This window comes from Lampris incognitus, chromosome 4 (genome assembly GCF_029633865.1).
Source record: "Lampris incognitus isolate fLamInc1 chromosome 4, fLamInc1.hap2, whole genome shotgun sequence".
Classification (NCBI taxonomy): domain Eukaryota; kingdom Metazoa; phylum Chordata; class Actinopteri; order Lampriformes; family Lampridae; genus Lampris; species Lampris incognitus.
The window spans coordinates 14,477,462-14,504,404 of record NC_079214.1 but is presented as its reverse complement, the minus strand read 5'-3'; the positions used below and the strand labels follow the sequence as shown (position 1 = coordinate 14,504,404).

At 41.1% G+C, this 26,943-nt stretch overlaps 1 protein-coding gene across 1 annotated transcript in view; it reads left to right on the top strand.

Annotated features, from left to right (window-relative positions):
- The window catches only part of diaph3 (diaphanous-related formin 3), a 384,853-nt gene that overhangs the window by 38,426 nt on the left and 319,484 nt on the right, over nt 1–26,943 (top strand). Inside the window, exon 4 of the mRNA XM_056278298.1 lies at nt 1,356–1,460. Within this exon, the coding sequence (XP_056134273.1) occupies nt 1,356–1,460 (105 nt within the window). The remainder of the gene's footprint in view (nt 1–1,355; nt 1,461–26,943) is intronic.

Here is a 26,943-nt window from a genome sequence, read left to right as displayed (position 1 = left end):
AAGTCTGTCATAATGGTCAGTGCAGCTATGATGCTCACGTAATTCTCATGGTTTGTGAACTCTCATTCCTTGCATCCATAACATAGTTCTGCTGATGTTTATAGTCCAACTGTTTTCCGTGGGGGTTCTTTAACTTTCTGATTTTGATCTTAAAATCATATTGAACATGTTCAATCTCTGTCCTGTCCCCAACTTTATGGCCCTTCTCTTGACTTTTTTTTAATGTCCATGGATACCCATGGTTTGTCGCTGACAAAACATTGCACCCTATATATGGGAATGGTGATTAATGTTCAGGAAAAATAAAAGTGCTATCCAACAGTGAGAGAACCTGTCAGGGATACTGTCAAAATGACTCGCAGAACATGTCCCAGTCAGTTGTCTCATAACAGTCCCATAGGGCATCTGCTGCCTCCTCTCATCTTCCCAGTTGTCACAGGTTGACAGTTTTCCTAAGGCCTGCATTTGAGAACAAAGTGCGCTAAGTGCTGACCTTCTGGATTTGTTTTTCATGTGTGTATTGTTGCAGTTTGATTCCAAATCAGCGAACAAAATTTAAACATTTTCTCAAAAAAACAAAACAAAAAAATCCGCAAACTCAATACATGATATTGGTGTTTTGCTTTTTATGTGTTGTCTGTTTTGCTATCATTTATTTAGTTTTTTATGCAAACTATTCAACTTTGGTATATACAAATTGTAGAAGCTTTAACTTTTGAAGGCTTTTAGTGACAGTTTGTCATAGATTATTTGGTTGAGCTTAATACACGATGTTGTCCCACTTGTGCATATGTGCAAGATGCAGTATACAGTATAAAACATTACAGTACACTGTGATACAACTATGTTGCCATTGCCTTTAATTATTACTTACTTATTTGTAAGTGGTAATCACTAATTGCAAAACACATGTTTACTAACCATGTTTTGACCAGGTTCAAGTTCAAGTACCTTATTTGTCACATGCACAGAAATACAGAGTGAAACAGATTTTACGGCACTTAATTTGCCACACTGCTGATTATTTCCCACAATTATTGTATTTTAGGTAACTTATGTCATTTTTTAGAGTGATAATTTTATTTGATATTATTTTGATCATGAAAGTAAAACATCAATATAATGTAATTCATATCCAACAATTGTACACACAATCATATACCTTCACGGACATGTTGTATTATCATTTGCTATTACTGTGTACCTTCATGTATTTTATGTATTCTATTAATACTTTTACCTGTATTAATACAAGTCCAAAGTTTACTGCTCTATTACTTTATACTCCTAATGTGATATTATGTATTCACATATGTCCAGTCTGTCAGCGGGTAATTTCTGTCTCTCATTTGCAGGAAGACATGAACTTGAATGAGGACAAAAAGGCTCCTTTGAGAGAAAAAGACCTCAACACAAAGCGGGAAATGGTCATCCAATATGTTTTTGCTGCCTCCAAAACTGTAAGTCACCATATTTATGAATATATTATCCAAGATTTGTTCACTACATAAATCTATATATCAAATGAGTGATGAATGGATGGATGGGTGTCCCTAAAGATGTGAGTGATAACTTTTCGAATTCATTGCGAAGTTACCAATTTATGTTTCTATATGAGTGGTTTGTGTAGGTAAGGGGAAATTGAATATTTGGAATGGGTGTTGATATTAGATATAATATATATTAGATATAATTTCCCTTTGTCACTATAGTTAAAAAAAAGAAAATTATCCCAAATATACAGCAGTATCTAATTGCAACTTGCAGTTTATCATAAAACACTGACCCTATAAACATCATTGGGTTGTTGCCTGTCTGTAGTTAGGCCAGCATTAGATGATTTTTCATGCAATTTGGTTGAAAGCAACTGAGTTGCATTCGAGTTGCACTGCATAGCAATCCATACATTCACCGACAAGTTTCATATGAACAAGTTGCATAGAGTTGTAACCCATTTAACTTTTTGCAATAGTTTTATGCAATAGCTAATTAAAATACCGACCTGTCATGTGACTTTCCCATTAGCTAGTGAGCCAAATAGTGTATCGACTGTTATTTGCATATTTGCAAACATTGGACTGCAAACCAAAACGAATGACCAGGACCCAGGAAAAAGAAATTGCCAGTGAGTGTTTTGAAGATTAGTGGATTAACATTGCGTTGAAGTCCTATGTATGCTGTGTAATTTTAAGTATTTCTCATCAGTTTATAGAAAGTTAACTTGGCAAACTGTCAACTGAGCTGTTTCGTGACTTCAATATTTACCAACAGCTATGCAATAATCTTTTGTGTATCATTAATAAGTTGCGTGAAGTTTTGATTGCGTTCGAAATGCTTTGTGTAAAATTGCATGAACCTTCACAACTTGCAACTTACATGAGTAATTTTCTTTTGTAACGCCAGCCTAAGAGCTCTCTGAGATTTCCATCCCCAGTGTAATTTGGTAATAACAGGGTGGCAGTGGCTCATGAGGTAGAGCAGGTCATCTGGTAACTGGAGGGTTGCCGGTTCAATCCTTGGCTCCTCCATGCAAAAATGTCTAGGTGTCCTTGAGCAAGACACTGACCCCCTAACTGCTGCTGATGAGCAGGTTGGCGCCTTGCATGGATGAAACCAGCAACATTGTATGAGTGTGTGCGTGCGTGGATGAATGTAAGCATTCATTGATTGTCAAGCGCTTTGAGTGGCTCTTGCAGCGAGAAAAGCACTATATAAATGCAATCCAGCCATCCATTTATTGATAGGCCAAACATGAACTGGAACGACTCTGTGGCTGTGGTTACAGTACAATTAAAACACAAAATTCTTGACTTTTGAGACATGGAACTGGGAAAATAAATACACACATTTGCATTTTAAGTAAATTCCATGGCTAGTGGTTGATAACCATAATTTATCTGATGAATTATGAAGGGTTTTGCATTTATGCTTGGAAACATTGACTGTTGACATGCAGTCAGAAATATAATTAAGGTGATGGTTCGATAATGATGTCTACATCTGTTTGCAATAATGCGGTCTTTTCAATAATCCAGTGTCCAACACTTGGTGGAGAGTAATATTATGGAACAGAGGTTACTTTTTGTGTGACCTTGCTTGCTTGTCTTTGAGACTTTTTGGAAAATGTCTCCATTCCCATTTTTTGGCTCGATATCAAGTTCCTTTATTATTTCAATAGCGATAACGTTCATTCTTTCAGTCTTGCTCCAGGAATGCGGTTGTTTACTGGCGCTCAGTGTTGTCATTTGTCTACAGTTTCCGGGTTAGGTGACAGCAGTGGGGATCCTACGGGAATCCCTACCTTTTTGATGCATGTGCACAACCAATTTTCCGAAAGGAAGCACAATAAATTGAATGATTAATGAGAAATCTAGCTCTTTTAATCACATTATGCTGGCATCTATTTAGACCCTAATTTGATTTAGACAGTCCAAGGTTTTTACATGGCAGTGTCAATTATCAAGTTATTGCATTAATCTGATTATGTTCAAATATTTAACTTGCTTGTAAACACATTGATTAATTATTTTGAGTACTAGAAGATGTTGGATGATTTTACTCTATGTACTATGTGTGTGTTCTCTATGAAGACAAATTTGTCCTCCACATTTAACCATTCCTAACTATTAGAAGCATCATTACCCTGTGCCTGGGGACCAGCTCCAAGTCCAGAGCCAATGCCTCGGTCAATGGCAGTGGCAGGAGTGTGTTCTCAGCTTACATGTCGTTTTGTTTTGGAAAGAAACCATAGCACCTGGAGGAAGTCCACATGAACATAGGAAGAACATGCAAACTCCACACAGAAACAGGTGTTGCCTGTTTGGTTTGAACCTCAGACCTGTATGTGCGTGCTGTGGTTGACCCTTGCTTCAAGTTTTGGCCTTTTGAGGCCTTACCTTTTTCACTCCCAGTAAAAGTAGACCAGCAGACCTTGAGTGTACATTATAAAATTGTCAAGGTTTTAATCTCAAAAGAAAAGGCATCTCTCTGGACCTTACTCTTTATTTATAAGGAAAACAAAACGTGCATGATTTACACGCTGATTTCTTATACCCTAAGGATAGAGACCTTTAAAACATAACTGCAGGGTGATTTAAAAAGTCAAGTTTTTGATAAGGAATGTCATAAATAATGCAAGTGGAGCTCTTCAGTACTTGAGAATGGTCACATGCAATTTGTGTTGTAATACTTGATATTTTTCTGAATAATTAAAAAAATAGCCAAACAAAAGCCATACATACTTTTGACCTTTCATATGCAGCACAAACCTTAGGATTACCATTTTTTCTGAGGATGCTGCTTCTGATGTAAATCAAACATGGGGGGGGGGGGGGAGCTACACCACCAATTCCTTTATACATTTTTTTCATATTTCAGTGAATCTTGCCATCATTCTACAGTCTGTAAAAATTAAATGTAACCATGTTTTGTTGTTGTTGTTGAGCTATTTTTCCAAAAGTTGTACTTTTCTCATGCAATTTTGCAAAAGGTTTATTGGTGAACTGGGGAGGCTGGCATTGACAGTAGCGTTGACGTATTGCATTCGTTAAGAATACAGGCTACAGCCAGACGTTCTCTGAAATTGCCCAAGGCACCTCATTTCCAATTACCACTGGACCAGGCCTGTTAATGTGTTGCCAGCGTGTCCTTTACCTGCACAGCTAATTGATGTGGTCAGTAGGCAACACATCACTCTACTCATTCAGCAACTTTGCACAAAATCTATGCTCAAGCCTAATTAATTTACTGTGCAGTCGGGAATTATGTGCAGTGTCAGTGCAATAACTTTTTCTTCCCATTTCAGTAAGTTTCAACCTCATATTACACCCAGCCAGATGTAAAGCTTTCAAAAAGCCGGGGTTTAATTCTGAACAGCAGCTTAGTGTCAGACAGTGGGCAGTGGACAAAAGAGGGATGATAATGCTTGGATGGACCAGCCCCTCAAGTTTCAGTTGGGGGGGGGGGGCAATCGATACCTCAACATTGATAATGTGACAATATTCTAGGGATGACTATTGGTTTGGTTTTTTTTTATAATACATTTACACAAAACATTTTGAGCAACAATCATTAGCTGTGAATGTGATGACCAAGCAAATGGAGCTTTTCATTGTTCCTTTCACTCAGCTAAATCCATCTAATAGCTTCAAAAAGTTGTATTACTTTACTGAAATGCAGCTTTAATACCAGGGAATGACAATATTTAAGATGTATTACAGTGAGATATTTAGTCTCATATATCGATATATCATTATATCGATATTATATTAAGGCAAATCAAGTCGAGTTTATTTGTATAGACCAAAATCACTAGGTAGTCCTGAAGGGCTCTACAATCGGTACAATATACAACGGTATACGACAGTTTACGACACCTGGTATTTTTGGACCCTAGACCCGAATGAGGAAAAACCAAGAAAAGACAAACCACACAAGAAAACTCCACAGGAAAATTAATGTATTGCCCAGCTCTAAATGCGGTGATACTGATGAACATTTGTGAAGAATAATATGATGAAATGGGCGGGACGGTGGCACAGTGGTTAGCGCGGTCGCCTCACAGCAAGAAGGTCCTGGGTTTGAGCCCCTGGGTAGTCCAACCTTGGGGGTCGTCACAGGTCATCTTCTGTGTGGCGTTTGCATGTTCTCCCCGTGTCTGCGTGGGTTTCCTCCAGGTCCTCCGGTTTCCTCCCACAGTCCAAAGACATGTAGGTCAGGTGAATCGGCCATACTAAATTGCCCCTAGGTATGATTGGGTGTGTGTATGTCGGCCCTGTGTGATGGCCTGGCGGCCTGTCCAGGTTGTCTCCCTGCCTGCTGCCCAATGACTGCTGGGATAGTCTCCAGCATCCCCGCCACCCCGAGTAAAGATACATGGTTTGGATAATACTTTCTATTAGTTTTCGCCTTCTGTTTTGATACCAAATCACATTTAAAGAGGTGAGATAAAATAGAATGGGGCAACTATTTTTCCTGCTCAAATGTCGGCAGTAAAATATATGATAAACAAATTTAGGTTTTCTTTCACACCATTTTCTTTCACGTGAACCAATTGTAATGGAGAGAGCTGTTGGAACTAATGTGTCATTGCTAGCCAAGGTGAAGGAATGAAACGTTGTGTCTCATAGAAAGCTGTGATTAAATATTGCAGTTTTTTTTTCTCAAAATAACAGTGTGATACTCTACTCGCTCACTCTAGACCCAATTACCATCATATCGTGAAAAGATTAAGGGGTTAATCCTTAAAAGATGGGGATGAGTGAATAAGGGGTTGAATGTGACAGTGTTGAACGCATGGGGTGTGTGTACAGGGTCGACCAAGAGAAGGATAAATGACACTTCTGATGATCAATCCGCTGAAGTTCACAGGAAGTTCAGAGTGATTGGTGAGAATGCTGTTCATGTAGGGGCTTTGCTGTTGTCCTTGGAAAGCATTTGTTAAACCTTGTCTTTGGTGCACTCTAACGGGCCACAATTTACTTCTCATAGGAGATACACAAGGTCTCGATGCTTACAATATAAAATAATGCTGTAATTATGAGGTTTAAGTGCAGACTGAGGTTCACAACTGGACATGTTTTCAGCCAAATTGCAGCCGTTTCTGTCCCTGATGTCTTAAGAATAAGAATATATTGTGGAATTTTTTGGTGGGGGACTTAAAAGAAGACACCTTTCAACATAGCAACTGGAACAAAATAGATGTAACCCTTTATTTTACAGTCCTCTAATTACCAGGTATTTACTAATAAACAAGATGGTGATAAAATATAATTATTGGGAAAGTGCCCTCAACACATCATAGTCGGTACTAAATCATTTCCAATTTCTGGAAACGCAAGTGGTAATACAATATAAGGGAAGTTCCCATGAGAAATATAAAGTACTAAGTTATTATCTAGTAAGTACATGGAGACCTCCTTGGAAATTACTTGGAAAATACAGTTATTAGGCAAGTACTCAATGGATAGTGCAATATCGAATACAAACTTATTACCCATTAGGTATACAAAACTAACTACTAAATAGCAAAGCAGTTTGTGTCAATAAATTAACAGTAGTTATTGGGAAAGTGCCCCAATTAATTGTATAGTAAATATTAAATATTTTCCTAGTAAGTATATGGTGACTTACTAGGAATTTTAATTGTCATAAAATGTAATTATTAGGAAAGTGCCGATAAAAATGGATACTAAGTACTTAGTTAATATCCAATAAATACATGCTACTAGGAAACTAGACTGTAATAAGGAAAACTTATTAGGAAAGTACTAAAATACATGGATAACGAGTACAAAGTTATTACCCAGTATAATACTTACTAAGAAACACCCCAGTGCGTAAAGCAGTTGGTGGGAACACATTAAAAGTGGAGTACGTACATATTAAGAGTAGGTGGTAAATGCCGGAGAGTTTCATTATTGTTTTTCAAATACATTAGTGAGTTACAATTCTTTATCTTCATAAATCATTTTCTGCCACTCCAAAAGTATCCTGTCATTCCATCCATCCATTATCCAAACCGCTTATCCTGCTCTCAGGGTCGCAGGGATGCTGGAGCCTATCCCAGCAGTCATTGGGCGGCAGGCGGGGAGACACCCTGGACAGGCAGCCAGTCCATCACAGGGCCTTCACAGGGCACACACACACACACACACACACACACACACACACACACACACACACACACACACACACCTCGGGACAATTTAGTATGGCTGATTCACTTGACCTACATGTCTTTGGACTGTGGGAGGAAACTTTTGTTCAGACCAGTTGTTGAGAAGACTCGTTCTGCATCCACATTTGAGTGAGGTAGGAATAGATTTAGCTGTGCCATCAAAAAAAAAGAAAGAAAAAAACCCCCGAATATCATTGTTTAGCATTGCTTTCATTCTTCTCTGTCATGCACATAACGTTAGACAACTAACGTTAGCTAGCTGCTTTCATAGCTTAAGCTAGTTTAAACTAACTCTATAAATGACAGAATATTCATTCAAAACAAGTATTACAAACACCCTGGGGTTTATTTCATGAATTAATTAAGCCATGATTGATAGCCATTTTAGTCGCTTACCTTGGCTTGGTTCACGCCAGGTTAGTTGAGGTGTGGCTGGCTTGCTTGAACGTCTTCTGGGCTTGCGGCTGTAAACGTGAGCAGCTGTCCAATCAACACAGAGATCAGCATCGCGCACCAATCACGGAGTAATTTAAGATGCAGCGCCATGGAAACACCCATATGAAGCACCCAGTTTTCAAATACTCAGCAATCTTCTAGAATCAAAGTCCTTCACTTTGTTTAACCATTACTATACCAGAAACAATTTGACCATCCTATCCTGTTATTGTTTGAGGTAATTGCTTGATGATGTGTCATGTACTCAAGCTGTGTTTTCATGATAATGAACAATCACTATCCATTGCTCTTAGATGGTTTGATTTAAAAAGGTCCGTGTTTTTTCACAGTACTATGTACATTCTTGCTTTCAGGCTATAAAATAAAGCCCATCAAGGTACCATGTTCTTACTTGATACTTAATTCAATCTTTCTGTGTTTCTAACAAATGCTTTGCTGTTGTTATGGTGTTTCCATGTACACAATGGATTGTTGCTTAGTTAAGTGTTATATTATACTTGGTAATAACTCAGAACTCACTATCCATGTGGGTACTTTCCCAATAATTATATCTTGCCCTGTAGTTTCCTAGGTGGTGTTCATGGGATTACTAGATACTAACTTGGGTCCTCAAATTTATTACCGTAGGATATTCTCCTTGAGATGTATCATCTAATTTCGAGGTCTCCCAAAACCTAATACTTGCTCAGAATTTCTTTATGAGCTCCCTTATTAAAACATTTTTTACCATCTACTCTCCTAACAAGTTTCCAAGTACTTGTGACGAAATTATTTAACACTTAATGTGCAATGTTTTGGGCGCCTACCCAAGACTGTATTTTATTACCATCTTGTTTCCTAGGAAATAGCTGGTAATTAGAGGAATTTGAGCTAAAGGGATCCCCAAAATAGATGTTAACAGAGAAACATTGTCACTGCAACACTTAAACCAATCTAGAAAAAGGACTGCTACAGAAAATAGCATATGATAGTACACCAGGAGTTTTAAAAAAAATCATGTTAGACTTGAACACCATGCATTTTCCTGATGGCGACTATTCTGGTCAAAACGCTGCTGAATGTTTAATAAATAAGGGAGCTCTAATTCAAGTGTTCAGATTATTTTCTTATGTAGACTGAACATCAGGCAATGATTTAGTTTTCAGAGTACATAAATAAAGGTTGAATTCTTCAGCTGCATGACGGGCGGCACGGTCGCACAGCAGTTAGTGCTGTTGCCTCATAACAAGAAGGTCCTGGGTTCGAACCCCGGGATAGTCCAACCTTGGTGGGTCGTCCCAGGTCATCTTCTGTGTGGAGTTTGCATGTTCTCCCCGTGTCTGCGGTGGGTTTTCTCCAGGTCCTCTGGTTTCCCCCACCATCAAAAAGACATGCATGTTAGGGTTAATAAATACTCCTCTCTGTGCCCTTTCCCGAGGCATGGCAAGACGAACTGGAGTTGGTCCCGGGCGCTGCACGGCATCTGCCCACTGCTCCTAACTACACAGCTAGGATGGGTTAGATGCAGAGCATAATTTCCCCAAAGGGATTAATAAAGTATGTCAAAATAATATTAAAAAAAAGTCTGCTGGAGACTAGACAAAGTTTGTCGGCCAAACACTTTGAACAATGATTTATGCTAAGTAAGGGCAAATTCACGAGGTAGATGTGCTTCATGGTGCCAAAGACATAGAGTACATCTTCGTTGAAACCATTACCCCAGTTATTTGGAGTAGTCAGTTAAAAGCACTGTATTAGTTGGTGTTCACACAATATGAAATGACACAATTTCTCTAATAGCTAATGTTAAGGAGTGGGCTTGGTCGCACCTGTCTCGACCAGTGGAATTGGCATGAGACAAGGTAAATTGCGGCTGCACCCTAACAAAGACAGCGAGAAAGTGAGAGCCACAGAAATAAATGACAGTTTAAGAGTTTAGACTGTGTTTTATCTGCTTTTAATCATTGGCCTTTATAGCCTTTGGATGTGCAGTTTCAAAAAAGCTGAAAGAAAGTTGACAGCAGTGTGAATAGGATAATGAAATGATAGATTGGGCAAACATTTTGGGGCTTGATTGCGCTATGCGTTGTCAAATTTTGACCTAAACCTGATGAAGGTAATCTGTAAAGAGTATACATGGATGTTTCACAAGTCAGAGCATCAAATTATGAGCAGTTTTTTAGAGATAGAAATATACTACATCGACAAAAGTATAAGGACACCCTTTCAAAAATAATGGGTTTGGCTGTTTCACCCACACATCTCTATGATTATTGTGAATTTATGTTGGACACATTGTACAATATGAAGCGTGGGCCTATATGGCTCGAAGATGATAATAATAATAAACTTTATTTATATCGCACCTATCTAAACAATGTTACAAGGTGCATTACACAACACGATAGAATAATGCACTTGATGCTTCTACACTTATAAAGTGTATTTCCCTGATGTATTTTTATGAAAACTGCGCACGGCATGCAGAGAAAATAGACTCAACACCAAAACTCTACTTTATGCCATCCAGGGCATATGGATGTGTTCCACAGTATAAACACAGTCATCCTATAACATGGAGCAAACTATGTGCCATGGCGCATGTGGTTTAAAGGTCTGCACACCAGCTGGTTTTTGTGTGACAACCAGCCACCCAAACCTTGCCATGCATATGTGTGAACGCACAGCGAGCACAGGGACCCAGCAAGGATACAGTGGCCAGATGGCACACAACGTAGTATGGCCAAACTGAGGGCAACGGCGGCATGCAATTCTTCCCCTGCTGCCCACTTATATTTTCTGCTCGTTTATATGATGTTTTCCACACATTCCACTGGTATTATCTCTGCAAAGGGGATCACTTTAGAAATTACCTTTACAAAACTGGATGATGTTTGAAAGTAGTATGTCCCCTCAGTACCGGTGGGCTACCCGAAAGACATCATTGAGTGGGATTTTCCCCGAATAATAAAAGCTTGCGAAAACAAAAATGCAAAGAGCAATTCCACACGAGCCAATATTACCTTTGAGTAAAACAATCAGTTGCATGCTTTTATTCCTATTTTCTTAGTTTGCATGCTATTTTTGTGTTCAACAAGCTCATATGGGTGTGACGTTTGCACGTCCACATACTTATGGTCATGTGTGTAGTTATGATTTAACATGAAACAACTCAGTTGACTGGAAGGATCTGTAGATAATGTGAAGCTGCATAACATGAGCCTAGGTGCACTACGATACAGTGAGTGAATACAATGTATCAATCATCAAAGCATGGCCGTGTCTTTTCCAGTCACCCATGGGCCATGATACCATAAAACAGTTGCAACAGAGGTAATGAGTCAATAGAATATATCAATGGGGATATTTTACTTTTGAGGAAGTCTTTTATTTTGGAGATCAAATTATTTCTGAGCAATGTCCACCTTTGCTGGGCTCTGTCCAACAGAGAGCAGAGAATCTTTTTTTTGGACCCCCCCCCCCTTTTTTTTTCCCTCCCCAATTGTACCCGGCCAATTAACCCACTTTTCCCAGCCGTCCCGGTTGCTGCTCCACCCCCTCTGCCGATCCGGGGAGGTCTGCAGACTACCACATGCCTCCTCCGATACATGTGGAGTCACAAGCCGCTTCTTTTCACCTGACAGGAGTTTCGCCAGGGGGGTGTAGTGCGTGGGAAGATCATGCTATTCCCCCCCCTATCCCCCCCCCCAAACAGGCGCTCCGACTGACCAGAGGAGGTGCTAGTGCAGCAACCAGGACACATACCCACATCCGGCTTCCAACCTCCAGACACGGCAAGTTGTGCCTGTAGGGATGTCCGACCAAGCCGGAGGTAACACGGGGATTCGAACCGGCGATCCCTATGTTGGTAGGCAACAGAACAATGCTACACAGATGCCCAGAGAACTTTCTAATTATTTTTTACTTTCAAAAAAACATTATTTCTGATTTTCTCCCAATTTAGTGGCCAATCGCCCCCTATTCTAGTTAAAACACCTACCCTCGTACTGCATGCGTTCGCCAACTGCATCTCTCCGGCCAGCAGTCTCGAAGGAGATGCCTCGCCACTTTCGTGACAAGTTGAATCCAGGCTGAACCAGTGCTTTTTCCGACACACACAGAGATGCATTCATGTGACGAACACAAGCCGACTCCACCCCCCTCCCGAAGACAGCGTCGCCAATTATTGCTGCTTCATCGAATCCAGCCATAGTCGGATCTGATGAGACTGAGGCACGAACCCCGGTCCCCAGTGGGCAACTGCATTGACACAAAGCCGATGCTTAGACCGCTACACCACTGCGGACCCCGCCCAGAGAACTTTTTAATGTCATATTCTATCAAGAGCATGCTGAAGGATGTAACAGAGTAATTTATGTGTTACCAGAAGAAGCCATATAATTTTTACGTGACTATTTTTACTGATAGGTGGCCTCTATGCCATTTTTACTATTGCTGAAAAATTATTTAATCAAATAGTAGGTGGTCTGTAATGGTTACTAAACTGCCATAAAGCACACATACCAGAGTGTGTGTGTGTGTGGGGGGGGGAATCCAGCCATCGCCAGCATTATTCGCAATAAAACCAAAGCTGCTTTTGCTGTCTGTTCCACTGAACTTAAGGTCATTGCGATAGACTTTTAATTCAGTTGAAACAGTGGGGAGCTTAGGGTCATTGTTTGACACCAAAAAGTAATCAAAATTGCATTTACTTGTCAAAATCCTTTCACCTAAGGTCAGGCAAAACATTTCCAAAACTTTTTTTTCCCCTGAGACTGAAAGGGTAACCTAACAGAACTGGGGAGATGTGAAATGATCAGCACAAAAGGACATTGTTCAGCTGTCAATTTGTGTGTACTTGTTCATGAGCATGTTTATATTTGTGTGCCTCTAATCTGGAGGGTCGCTTAATGGTCCCATAAACAAAACGCTCACGGGTCCCACAGATCCTCCTGACATTGATAGTGGAAAAACCATTTGATATGCTTTTTCCTTCGTATGGCTCTATTTCTTTGACTGGTTTAATGATTTGACCAGGTTTGTGAGGCTACCAATACAAGAGCTAGTTATCAAGGATTAGGTTTGGGTTTCACCTGACAGTGAGGAGTTTTGCCAGGGGGAAGTTGTGCGTGGGAGGATCACACTATTCCCCCAGTCCCCGTCCCCCTCCCCAGGCACCCAGACCGACCGACCAGAGGAGGCGCTAGTGCAGCGACCAGGACACATACCCACATCCGGCTTCCTACCCACAGACACGGCCAATTGTGTCTGTAGGGACGCCCGACCAAGCCGGAGGTAACATGGGGATTTGAACCGGCGAGCCCCGTGTTAGTAGGCAACGGAATGGACCACTATGCTACCCGGACGCCCTACAAGCATATTTCCATGTTATCATGCTTGCTTCCGCTCTCTGAGTTTCATCCTAGACCGTGATCTCAACTTGTGAGTCACGAGCATGGATTTATGGGGGGGAAGGGAGGAGCCATCTTCTAGACCAAAAAATGTCAACAATGAGCTAAAAGTGAGGGTAAAGCCTGTCTGTGGTTATGGAAAATTGGAGATTACAGTGCTCATTCTCAGTGCAATCGGCAGTACAAGCAATCTTTTCACATTGAAGGCAGTCATTTTATTATTATAAAAATATGGCTTAATGCAGCTATAAATGACGTCTACATGACATGACTTCATGACAGGGTTTTCCTCCAGGTACATGTATAACAGGGGGATTCAAATAGTACAGTAGTCACCAAACTAATGGGGTCAGACAACATAATTTTAAACTGGAGTGTAGATAACTTAAAATTTAATGCAAGTGCTGATGCAAGTAAATGGAAAGATTGGAAATTTACAATGTTCTCTATGGAATCACTTAAGTTGATTGTTTTCAAAAGCAATTTACTAGTTCCTGGTCAGCTAGATATCGAAAATACTGTTTAATAGGAACATCTTTAAAAATAGAAGATATTTATTCAATCCCAAGAATTTTTGTTCTTTTTACCTGGCACCATAAAGAATGCCACCGTGATAGCCACAAATAAGGCTCAATTGGCAGAAAAAGCTCCTTTGCAGCTACTCGAAATTCCTATTCTTGCAAAGAGGGCCAATTGCTTTGGTGCTTTGCAGACATCTTAGTAGAGCTGGCCAATATACACTACATGGCCAAGAGTATGTGGACACCCAAACATCACACCCACATGTGCTTACTGAACGTCTCCTTCCAAAACCATGGACGTTAATATGGAGTTGGTCCCCCCTTGCGGCTATAACAGCCTCCACCCTTCAGGGAAGGCTTTCCACTAGATTTTGTAACATGGCTATGGGGATTTACTTCCATTCAGCTACAAGAGCATTAGTGACGTCGGACACTGATGTTGGGCAAGTTCCAGTTCATCCCAAAGGTGTTCAATGGGGCTGAGGTCAGGGCTCTGTACAGGACAGTCAAGTTCTTCCACACCAGACTCGCCAAACCATGTCTTTATGGACCTCTTTTTGGACCTTAAAGGTGGAAGCACACAACTCTTTGTCATTGTATGCTGTAGTTTTCGATTTCCCTTCACTGGAACTAAGGGGCCTAGCCCAAACCACGAAAAACAGCCCCGGACCATTAGTCCTTCTCCACCAAACTTTAGAGGTGGCAGTATGCGTTTGGCTGAAATAGCCAAACCCACTAATTAGAAGGAGTTTCCACATGTTGTTTATTCAGAATACTTTATTCATCCCCGAGGGGAAATTGGGTGAAGCATTGATATTTTGATATGAGACAAGATATTTTCTGTGATTTTTGTTATCATATTATCATGATATAACTTAAACGCTGTCATTCTATGGTCTTCAAAGTCTGCATAAAGTGATACAGTTTCCGGAGCTTATTAGATAGTTTTATCTGAGTGAGAGTGAAATGAATAATGAATGCCTACCCACATTACTAACGATCATTCCTCAAACATTTCTTGTGTGTCAATATCTTATAAAAGCACCAATAGTTGTCCCCATAATGTCACATTATCAATATTGAGGGATTTTGTCAAAATATTATTTGATTCTGTGAACGTAACCTACCCTTAGGTGGTCGCAGTATCCAAATCAGTACAGAATTATGAACAAAATATTCTAATTATTAACATGTTCTAAGGTTTTCCATGAGGCGTAAATGTTTTGTTTTAGGTGATGATTTTTGGCGGGAAGTGGAAAAACATGTAATTGGGAAAAAAAGCAATTCTTGTAGGGGAGGGACCGAAGACTCCCACCCCAGCATGCAGCTGATTGTTTTCCTGCAAGCTGATATTGCCTCATGTGGAATTGTCCTTTTTTTATTTTTGTTTTCACAAACTTTTATCATTTAGGTATAATTCCACCAAGTAATGTCTTTTGGGGAGACCACCAGTGACGAGGGGATATACTCTTTTCAAGCATCATCCAGTTTTAATGTTTTGGCTGATCGGTGTGCATATGTACACAATATCGGAATATTGGACTAAGCTGATGACTGCAAATAATAAAATGTGTAAATTTATATACTCTATTAATTTTTATTAGGCAGCATGGTGGTGCGGTGGTTAGCGTGGTCGCCTCACAGCAAGAAGGTCCTGGGTTCGAACCCCGGGATAGTCCAGCCTTGGTAGGTTGTCCCGGGTTGTCCTCTGTGTGGAGTTTGCATGTTCTCCCCGTGTTTGCATGGGTTTCCTCTGGGGGCTCTGGTTTCCTCCCACAGTCCAAAGACATGTAGGTCAGGTGAATTGGTGGTGCTAAATTGTCCCTAGGTATGAATATGTGTGTGTGTGTGTGTGTGTGTGTGTGGGGGGGGCCCTGTGTGATGGCCTGGCGGCTTGTCCAGGGTGTCTCCCTGCCTGCCGCCCAATGACTGCTGAAATAGGCTCCAGCGACCCTGCGAGCAGGATAAGCGGTTCAGATAATGGATGGATGGATGGATTAATTTTTACCACGAACTGAGATGCATTTTTCCCCTGTCCCGGTAACATATCTGGGATGTGGATTGCATGTTAATGCTAGATGTTGATGGGGTTTATGCTGTGCCATCTATTCAAAGATATTCATATACATGTCACACTAGAGCTGGGTAATACTTAGATGATATTGTTTATCGCCTTTTCAATGGTATTGTATCAGAGTGAATTTGGATATTGTCATATTTTGATATACTGTTTTATGGTCTAAATTAATGATACTCTAATATATGCTCTGATATTCCAGAGCTGCTTGTTATTCCTTATAAAATTGGACTCAGTACTTGTGCTTCATTATTTGTCCTTAATTTACCAACCCAAATATTTTTGTGTGACTAAGAATGTTTTTTTATTTTTCATATTTATCTTATAGGCATTGGGCATTCCCTTACAAATCGGAGACTTAAAGACTGCATTAAGTACAGAATTAATTTATTTCATTGCTTTTTTCAGTGTGTTTGTGTGTGTGTGTGTGGGGGGGGGGAGGTAGATATGATAGAAATGTTTGTAATGTCTTCTTATATTATTTGTTTATCTGACTTTAATGACCTGAAGCACCGGCGCTGTCCTTGCCACGGAAAATAAACATAATGGAAACCAATTTTCAGACACACTCCTGGTTCATAAGACAACTTTGCCAATTAACTTCTAGTTCCGAGTCCTGAAATGACAGCTTGCTCTGTCCTTACCTGAAAAACAGAAGCAAGATTTGAAATTCCAAGTCCAGGCAGGTAGCCTTGAACAGGAAGGAGAGTTTGCTTGGGTTTTATTTCTCAAAAAAATGCTGAACATTGGTAGTGTGTTGTGGTCCTTAATAGTGGGCTGAAATGACCACAGTACTTTTTGGAGACTACACAGGATTTATCTGCAGTGCCCATGCTAACACTTTGCTTTACTCCTTGGAAGAAAGGCTGGAAGAATTTGCAGCAGCATCACATCTCACGCTCGGAATTGAAACTCATTTCTGATTATGGTGTCCGGATTTACTGTACATTAAATCACTTGTAAAGAGTCAAGCTCCTCTGCAGGAATTTGGTACCAGAGCCCATGCTACATATGTGTGGAGGCGAGCCCAACTATATCTAGTTGGTATCGCTCTACCTCCCGCACCAGCTCAGGCTGCTTCCCTGCCAGAGAGGTGATACTCCACATCCCAAGGACCAGTCTGTGATGCCGGAAGTCTGCATGCCCCGGTCCCCGTCTTTGCCCGCTGCCAAGCCTGCATTGCACCCTTCCCCAATGCTCATCACTGCGGGTGGTTTCTGTGCAACAGTGTCCTACTTAGCTTGCTGCCACCGCGACCCGTCCTTGATGATGAGATGAGATGAGACGAAACGAGACGAGATGACATTTTATATTGTGGAACATCTTTTGCCTCCCTCCCATAACTACACAATTTTCTAAGTAATGAGCTGAAGTTAATAGCATAGCCCTAATATCCAGAGCATTATTCTTAGTTTTCTGACACCAAGGTGTCTTGTCACTCTCCCTCCCCTGATAATCTTTTCAAGGGTATCGTCTGCGTTTTAAGTATATCTCCACCCTCAGGGTAGTCTGTCTTTACAAATTCCATTCTTAGACCCCTGCTATCCCTAATTATCTCTCATCATTGACCTGCCTTTGATACGGTGAGATGATCAAGCCACCTCTGAGACTTGGGAAAGTGAGCTGTATGCGGTTCGGACATGTGCACTTGTATTTTTCTCTGATTGTACAGTGCTGCTTTCCATCTCCTGATGAAGAGAAAAAAAGAAAAAAGAAAAAAGAAGAAGCATCCATTAACGGGCTTTCCTTAAATGTCAGGCTCATTACTGAATCTTTTTCCAAAGATTCCATCAAAGCACTTTGTGCTTGGTCGTCGCTTATTCTGGAACAGTATTAAATCCAATCCATCACAGACCCTCTAAAACGACGGCAAGATCCCTATTTAATCCTTTAATGCCACCAAATAGAAGTTCTTGCACCACAGGCAAATGGGGTCTAGGATTTTATTTCATTTTCCGTGCCTTTATGAAAGCACTTCACAGTTGTACTATTAAAGTGCTTTTCCCTCTCATTTGAAAGTTGGCCTTAATCTTAAGATATCTGAAGTTCTTCAAATTTCGATTTGTGATGTCTTGTGGGAAACGCTGGGTAGGCCTGCACAGATGATAAATCTTTTTCTCTTTTGATTCGTGGTCTAAATCGGTAGGATTAGGGAGCAGTAAATGAAGTTCTAAATGTCTTCATTATCTTTGCCTTAATACAGTGCCTCTCACCTGTTTAAGGTTTTATCTGCTGCGCTGATTAAGACACTTGACATTTGGAAGTTAAGGGCAGCCTATCTACTCACTGCCTCTTTCATGCTTCTCATTTTCAATCCTTTGTCATCCAAATAGGATAAACTCTGCAATTATTTTGAGTTCTCTAAAGTGCCAGGAGTCGTCGAGTGGGTTATTTAAACTCTAAGGAAACTGATGGAGTATCTCAGTAATATGCCTCGTACCGTGACACCCGACTTACAGTAGTGCACAACCGATGTGGGTGATTTTGGGTCAAGGCACAAGCATAAAAAAAAAAAAAAGGAATGAAAGAAAACTGGGATAATATGAAAACACCGGACAAACTCTTGTCAGTTCTTGAAATTAACTTTTCCCCCCGTACCGTCCAGGTACCCACCCAAACACTTAAATTAAAATGGTCCCAAAGTCAGATTTTATCATCCTGAAGCTGAAACATGTATATATCACTTGTATTAGAACTGCTGAACGTTTTTTAGAATATTCCTGCCTTCTGCAGCTCCAGACTGGATATGAAAGTGATGTAATGCCAGTGAGCAAGATGAGACACTGCTGCACAATATGTCAGTTCTTCTTATAGTATTTTCTGATTTACAGGATCAGGATTAGATACTGCTTGGCGCACTAATATTCTTTTGCCTAAACATCTTCTCTGATATGATATTGAATTATCCTGAGGCAATTTTTTTTATCGTCCCTGGGATGACGGGTTGCCGTCAATTCTGGGCCCTCATCGTCCTTCTGAAATGTTGTTTAAAGCGGTAGTAAACCCTTCACTGCATTTCTTGAGCTGAACACATGTTGGTATGGGCTGGGGGAAGTAAAACTGTAACTGCCCTTGATAAATTCAACAAGAAAACAAGACATACTATGCAACTGATTAGAGGGAGAACATCAATGTTTTTCCCCTTCCTCGCGGTGAAAACACATTAAGATCAACCCCGTCCGAATCATCTTCGTCATATGAGGGCATCAGCAACGCCAAGACCCGCGTGACTTAAGCACACAGGGTCTTGGGCATCAGACCAATCAGACGTGCGGCAAGTAGAGTAGTTTAGTTGGCACTAGCCAACTACACCCTCTGGGTGGACTTGTGAGAAGCTGGGGCAAAATTCTCTACTACAACACTGCCACCTTTGGTCCAGCCCACATCACCATCCCTTCCCTCATCCCCATTTTTTATCCCTTTTTCAAACTGTGAGTACGAAGAGGGAGGCTAAAATTCAGGTCTGGCTTAGGCTTTAAGAATAAGATGAGACATTACAGAATACATTAGTGTATTTTTATATATGCTGTGTGTGTGTGTGTGTGTGTGTGTGTGTGTGTGTGTGTGTGTGTGTGTGTGTGTGTGTGTGTGTGTGTGTGTGTGTGTGTGTGTGTTTGTATAGCAGTCAAGTCAAGTCAATTTTATTTGTATAGCCCAATATCACAAATTACAAATTTGCTTCAGTGAGCTTAACAGCAACACAACATCCTGTCCTTAGACCCTCGCATCGGATAAGCAACAACTCCCTAAAAAAAAAAAAAAAAAAAAACACCCTTTAACAGGGAGAAAAAATAGGAAGAAACCTCAGGGAGAGCAACAGAGGATGGATCTCTCTCCCAAGACGGACAATTTGCAATGGATGTTGTGTTTACACAATTTACAGAATACAACATTGAAAGAGGATAAACAGAATTATAATGGACTTATAACATTTATGAAGAATATGATGTGCAGGATGCCAAGCAGTGTCCAGACGCCATCGGAATAGTCCAGGACCCAAGCCACGCGATGAGCATCACCATGTAAAAAAAAGTATTGATTTATAAGATGTATAAAAAGATAATGTGATGAGGGGAATGCAAAGCAGCGTCCAAGTGGCGACCACCATCACCACGGAGACCTGGGAGGCGAACCGGCTGCATGTGCACATAAGGGAGACTCACTCACATGACACCATTCACACACAGAACAAGAGAAAGGAGAAGACATCATTCAGAGAGAGAGAAAAGACATGTGAGAGAAGAGAACAGTTTGCAGTAGTCTTTAGTCATAATCAATTAAGTCATCAATTAATCATAATCTATACGCTATAATCTCGTCGGCAGAGCAGTTGAGACAGAAAACCGACCCGCCATGCAGTACAGGTTGTGAAGCACTCGACTTAAAGGCAACTAATTGTAGGCTAAGATAAAAATATGAGTTTTTGCCTTGGCTTCAATCAATCAAATCAGCGAAAACATTATAACCACTGACAGGGGAAGTGAATAGCATGTTATTTGGCAGCAAGTGAACAGTCACTTCTTGAAGTTGATGTGTTGGAAGCAGGAAAAATGGGCAAGCGGTAGGATCTTAGTGACTTTGACAAGGAACAGATTGTGATGGCTCGACGACTGAGTCAAAGCGTCTCCAAAACGGCAGGTCTTGTGGGGTGTTCCAGGTATGCAGTGGTCAGTACCTGCCAAAAGTTGTCCAAGGAAGGACAACCGCTGAACCAGCGAAAGGGTCATTGGCATCCAAGGCTCACTGATTTGCGTGGGGAGCAAAGGCTAGCCCGTCTTGTCCGATCTCACAGAAGAGCTACTGTAACTCAAATTGCTGAAAAAGTTAATGCTGGCTATGATAGACAGGTGTCAGAACATGCAGTGCATTGCAGCGAACTGTGTATGGGGCTGCGTAGCTGCAGACCGGTCAGAATGCCCATGATGATCCCTGTCCACTGTTGAAAGTGCCTACAATGGGCATGTGAGTGTCAGAACTGGACCGTGGAGCAGTGGAAGAAGGTGGCCTGATCTAATGAATCACATTTTCATTTACATCATGCGAATGGCCGGGGAAGAGATGGCACCAGGATGCACTATGGAAAGAGGTCAAGCCGACGGAGGCAGTGTGATGCTCTGGGCAATGTTCGCCGGGAAACCCTGGGTCTGGCTATTCGTGTGGACGTCAGTTTGATACATGCCACCTACCTAAACAATGTTGCAGACTAAGTACAACCCTTCATGGCAGTAGTATTCCCTGATGGCAGTGGCCTCTTTCAGCAGTGTAATGTGCCTTGCCACACTGCAAAAATGTTGATGGAATGGTTTGAGGACCATGACAAAGGTTTTTAGGTGTTGCCTTGGTCTCCAAATTCCCCAGCTCTCAATCCAATCGAGCATCTGAGGGATGTGTTGGAAAAACTAGTCTGAGCCATGGAGGCCCCACCTTGCAACTTCAGGACTTAAATGATCTGCTGCTAAAGTCTTGATGCCAAATACTAGAGGACACCTTCAGAGGTGTTGTGGAGTCCATGACTCGATGGGTCAGAGCTGTTTTGGCGGCACGAGGGGGACCTTCACAATAATAGGCAGGTGGTTTTAATCTTTTGTCTGATTGGTGTGTGTGTGTGTGTGTGTGTATGAAGGGCTCTGAGACATGCTGTATAGTTATGAAGTGGTATCAGACTGGTATAGGCTGATCTTGTTAGAAAAACAATAAAATTCGGTGTGTTGTATTGGCTCAAAAAAAATTCCAAATCGGAGCATCTCTAGTAAAATCCCACCTTTCCCCCTAGAAGCAAGTCCTTAGATATCATCAGTGTCTTCATCATCATCGCCAATGTCACCAAACTGAATCTCATCACCATCTCCAGGACCGAAGGTGTCGTTCTCATTGATTTTGGTGGAAGCTCCCCATAAGCTTTCAGACTGCAAGCCTCGTCTGCGTTATACTTGAGGATGACGTCAATTTTGTTGTCCTGTTGTCTCAACCCAACCAGGATGATATCTGATGTGTTGATCCATGATGGTTGTAGCCTTCATCCACCTTCACTGCCATAGTGACCTGGAGACATCTTCCACCAGTTCCGCCGTTGAGGTCTTTGTTGGATCGCGCTTCGTCTGGAACCTTCCCCTTGACCTATCCGCCTTGGGTGACCGTACCAGGAGCCAAGCTCCGGATGGCATAGCTTTTGGGATCATTAGTACATGCAAGCTTCTCCACCATAGCAAGGTGGTGATCCAGGAGAATATATATACATGAGACATTTTGTTGTTTTCTGATCTAAAAAGACAAATGCCTGCTTACTGCAGTTTTAGAGTACACAGTAGGATTAATGCAGGATGTAATAATGGCGTTGAAGGATATTAGCGCTGTACCAGGTGTGGTATCCTTGGATGTGATGTGAATGTTATACCAATCAAATCATTGTATGCTGACATCAGTAAGCCCTCCCACCAGCATGATCTGGCTGTGTTGAGCTCGTTTGGCAATCGTGTCAAAAATGAGGACGGTTGGAAACCTCTGCATATCAAACCGTGTGGTTATAAAAATGCCATTGAATGGTTTTACTGTGCTCGGACTCGTGGCTTCCCTTAAATGTCAGTCTTATTACTGATTCTCCCTCCCATGTAAAGAATGGCACATGACTGTAGATTATGGTACAGTGTACTTATTTTGCAAGGTCAAATTTTTGCGGCCAAGTCATTGTTACCATGCTATATACTATAATGTAGGCCGAATCCTTCTCAGCTGAGGAACTTCTGGTGTATTTAACTCACAATATCTCCATATTCTCCTTTTTAAAGAAATCCCTTCTTTCATCTTAGTTTCATTTGTTTTTCTCTTTACCCCTCTGACTTTTTCTCCCCAGCTAACTGTTCCTTTTCCTTGTACCCAATGGCTTTTTCTGTAATCTGAACAGATAGACGACTTGTAATTCATCTTTGAATCTCAAGGGCAAGACGGCCCTCTACAAGACAGTTGAACTTGTCAGTTTGCTGCTGCACAAAAGCCGCTGTTTGCAAAGCAATTACTTTAATGGAGAAAGGAGAGAAAATATTGTCCCTTCATTTTGATTTTGCATTTCAATACTTTTGATAAATTCGTTATCTGGTAATGACGAGATAGGTATGGTAATGGGCTGTGTGTTAATGAAGTGAGCGCTGCATGCCAATGACTTGTCCAAGGAACGCAAGGTGGTTGCCAATGGAAAGAGAAAAACTGTAGAATTGTGTTTTCCCTGTATTAATTGCTTTTCAGACTTTGAATTTTATTCTTATAAATCTAATAATTCCTATGATTTGATACTGTATAAAGGTTCGACCAGTAGATAATGGATTTTAATGCTTGTTTCTAATGTTTTTTAATCGAAGCTGCTAATAACTGATATTTTGTGATGATATTCAGCAAGTTAAAATTTGAACGTTGCCGTTCAAATAAATAGATACAGAATAAATTATTTGTTCAAATTTCTTTTTAATAAAACTTTGCTTCAATAAATACAGTGCAATAAGAAACAAAAAAAAAATTTCTGGCAACTACACATAATGCCTTGTCTTGCAGGGTGTCTGCAGGCCATTAAAAAGTATAAAAAACACATTCGGCGGTGGTCTGAGAAACATAAATTCAAACATGTAGTGTAGTCTAAACGCAAATGTGTCCTTGTCCATATTGATGGATCGCCTAGTTGTCAGTGTAAGTGGATGTACCTGGTCATTAACCGCGGGATTCCCAAGGGACTGAAGTCAGTTTCACTATCAATCCCTTGAGCAGCTCTGAACAAGAACACACACACACACACACACACACACACACACACACACACACACACACACACACACATATATATATATATATATATATACGGGAGTTTGTAGGACAGGAATCATTAACTTTAACTAAAAGTGAATAAATGTTTTACTTTGAATATGCAATGTTTTTTTTTTATGTGAACAAATGTTTGGCCATCCTCTTGTTTACAATTCCTTAATTTTTTTTGTGTTCTCTGGCTTGGACCACCACCAGCAGTGTGTGTTGTGTGTGGGTTAAGGCGAGAGGGGGGGATAACATTTCCAGGGAGTGATGGAAATTATGCAGGGCAAACAAAGGAGGGGATGGCCAGAATCTCAAATCACAACCATTGCATTGCATAGTCTTTTCCCTTGATGATAATACAAGTAGTAGTAGTAGTAATAATAATAATAATGATAATAGTAATAATAATAAAAATGATAATAGTAATGGGTGGGGCGAAATTATTTACAACTTCAATCTGGCGGAATCCTTTCTAATGTGTTACAAAAAAGAATGGGAGTGTGACTTTGTTCACAATATCTGAACATTTTGAGAAGTCCATATTTAAGTGTGGCAAACAGTGTAGGGTGAAAAGCCAAGAACAATGAACGACGGTATAGACTGTTATGTTTGGTACGTTACGTAAACGGAAGCTATATGCATGTTTTGGTCCCCACCCCCCCTTTTTTTTCTCCCCAGTTGTATCCGGCCAATTACCTCACTCTTTCGAGTCATCCCGGTCGCTGCTCCACCCCCTCTCCCGATCCGGGGAGACCTGCAGACATGTCTCCTCTGATACATGTGGAGTTGCCAGCCGCTTCTTTTCACCTGATAGTGAGGAGTTTCGCCAGGGGGATGTAGTGCGTGGGAGGATCATGCTATTTCCCCCAGTTCCCCCTCCCCCCCGAACAGGCGCCCCGACCGACCAGAGGAGGCGCTAGTGCAGCGACCAGGACACATACCCACATTCGGCTTCCCACCCGCACACACGGCCAATTTTGCCCGTAGGGATGCCCGACCAAGCCGTAGGTAACACGGAGTTTTGAACCGGAGATCCCCGTGTTGGTAGGCAACAGAATAGACTGCTACGCTACCTGGATGCGCTATATGCATGTTATCTGCCGACTGACTGGAGAGATCTGCTGGGATCTGAATTCGAGATGCATTTTAGACTTATTGTAATGCCAGGTGTGAGCAGCAGTCAGTCTCATCCAGATGTAGACACAACCTGGATATATCTGGATACAAACTATCAGGTCTGAATAGACCCAAGGCTGCTTTTGCCCGATTCTTCACGTCTCATCTCAAATTTTCTGAAACGCATCAGCTGCAAAATAAATTCAAAAAACAAACCGTGCCCAAGAGGAGAGTGCTGTTATTAGTCTCCCGGTGAAAAGAGCAAGTAAATAAACAAATATGCAGTATGGACAACTAGTTTTTAGCTTAGTTTGTACTTCTACTGCTTCAAACTCAACAAAAACAAAAGTGAAGACATTGCATATTGAAGAAGACCTGACTTTAGAGACAGCTGCTGCAGACTGTATAAGGACAGAGTGAATGTGGCTGTGGAAGAGCAATTCTGCCGGCCATTGTCTTTGAATTTTTGTCCTTGTGTGTTCTGGTAGAGTTACTGTTAACAAAGTGACTGTACACTCTACCTATATTATTTATGTTCCAAAGCTACGATCTGACTGTTGCCAGAGCCGGGCTTTGATTTTAGTCTTTGACCCAAACGCCACAAAGACTGGTTGGGAGTCAGCAGGGGGTGGGGACAATGTTCAATGTGGAACCCTTTCATACTAGATGATAATCAACTTTCTTGCTTACCTACTCTTTTTCATCCTCGATGGGACATAAGGCTATGATGAGTTTTCTCTACTGCGCTTGGTCCTTGGTAGCATGTTGCTCCTCTCTCCACATCAGGTTCCTCTTGGCGAGCTCTTCGATCACCGTTCGGCACCAGGTGGTTTTGGGCCTTCTAGGTTTTCTTTTCCCAGGTGGAGTCCATCGCAAGGCAACTCCAGGGGGTTAGTCCTGTTCCGGCCTTAGCACATGGCCCAGCCATCTCAGAGGATAATCTGCCCCAGATTATCGGTCCCCTGTGGCTTCAGTCAGCAAGGACAGCCCAATGTGAAAATTGGCCTGATCCTCACGAAGTGTGGAGCCGCCCTTAGGCTATAGGCTCACACTGCAAGCAGAAGCACCACTTCATTTCAGTGTCCAATACATACTGAATATGAGCGGTGGATATTATGAAAAATAATTGAAAACTACTGTGATCGATTAAATTTATTTACTTTTTAAATAAAATGTAATTTCATGGGGGTTGAACATAATGTAACTTTTCATATAAAACTGTTACTCATCAATTAAATTAAACTACTTATAAAATAACTTAAATTGTATTTAATTTAAAAAAAGTATCACTGTATGGGAATTAAATGCAATGTAAGTAAGTTTTAATATAAACTTACTCATCAATTAAATGCATTTGATTTTAAAATAACGTATCAATGCATAGCAATTAAATGCAAATAAAATATAAATCGTCATAAGCTTTTATTTTAGTATCTTGCAGTTCTGTTTGCCACCGTTTTCATTTAAGAAGCATTTGGATTTAGATTAGAGCGCTGCCTCTTCCTGTCAGTCGTACACCACGCCCATCACTGAGATCTGTGGAACCATACACCACACCCATCACTGAGATCTATGGAACCATACACCATGCCCATCACTGAGATCTGTGGAACCATACACCACACCCATCACTGAGATCTATGGAACCATACACCATGCCCGTCACTGAGATCTGTGGAACCATACACCACGCCCATCACTGAGATCTGTGGAACCATACACCACACCCATCACTGAGATCTATGGAACAATACACCATGCCCATCACTGAGATCTGTGGAACCATACACCACACCCATCACTGAGATCTATGGAACCATACACCATGCCCATCACTGAGATCTGTGGAACCATACACCACGCCCATCACTGAGGTCTGTGGAACCATACACCACGCCCATCACTGAGATC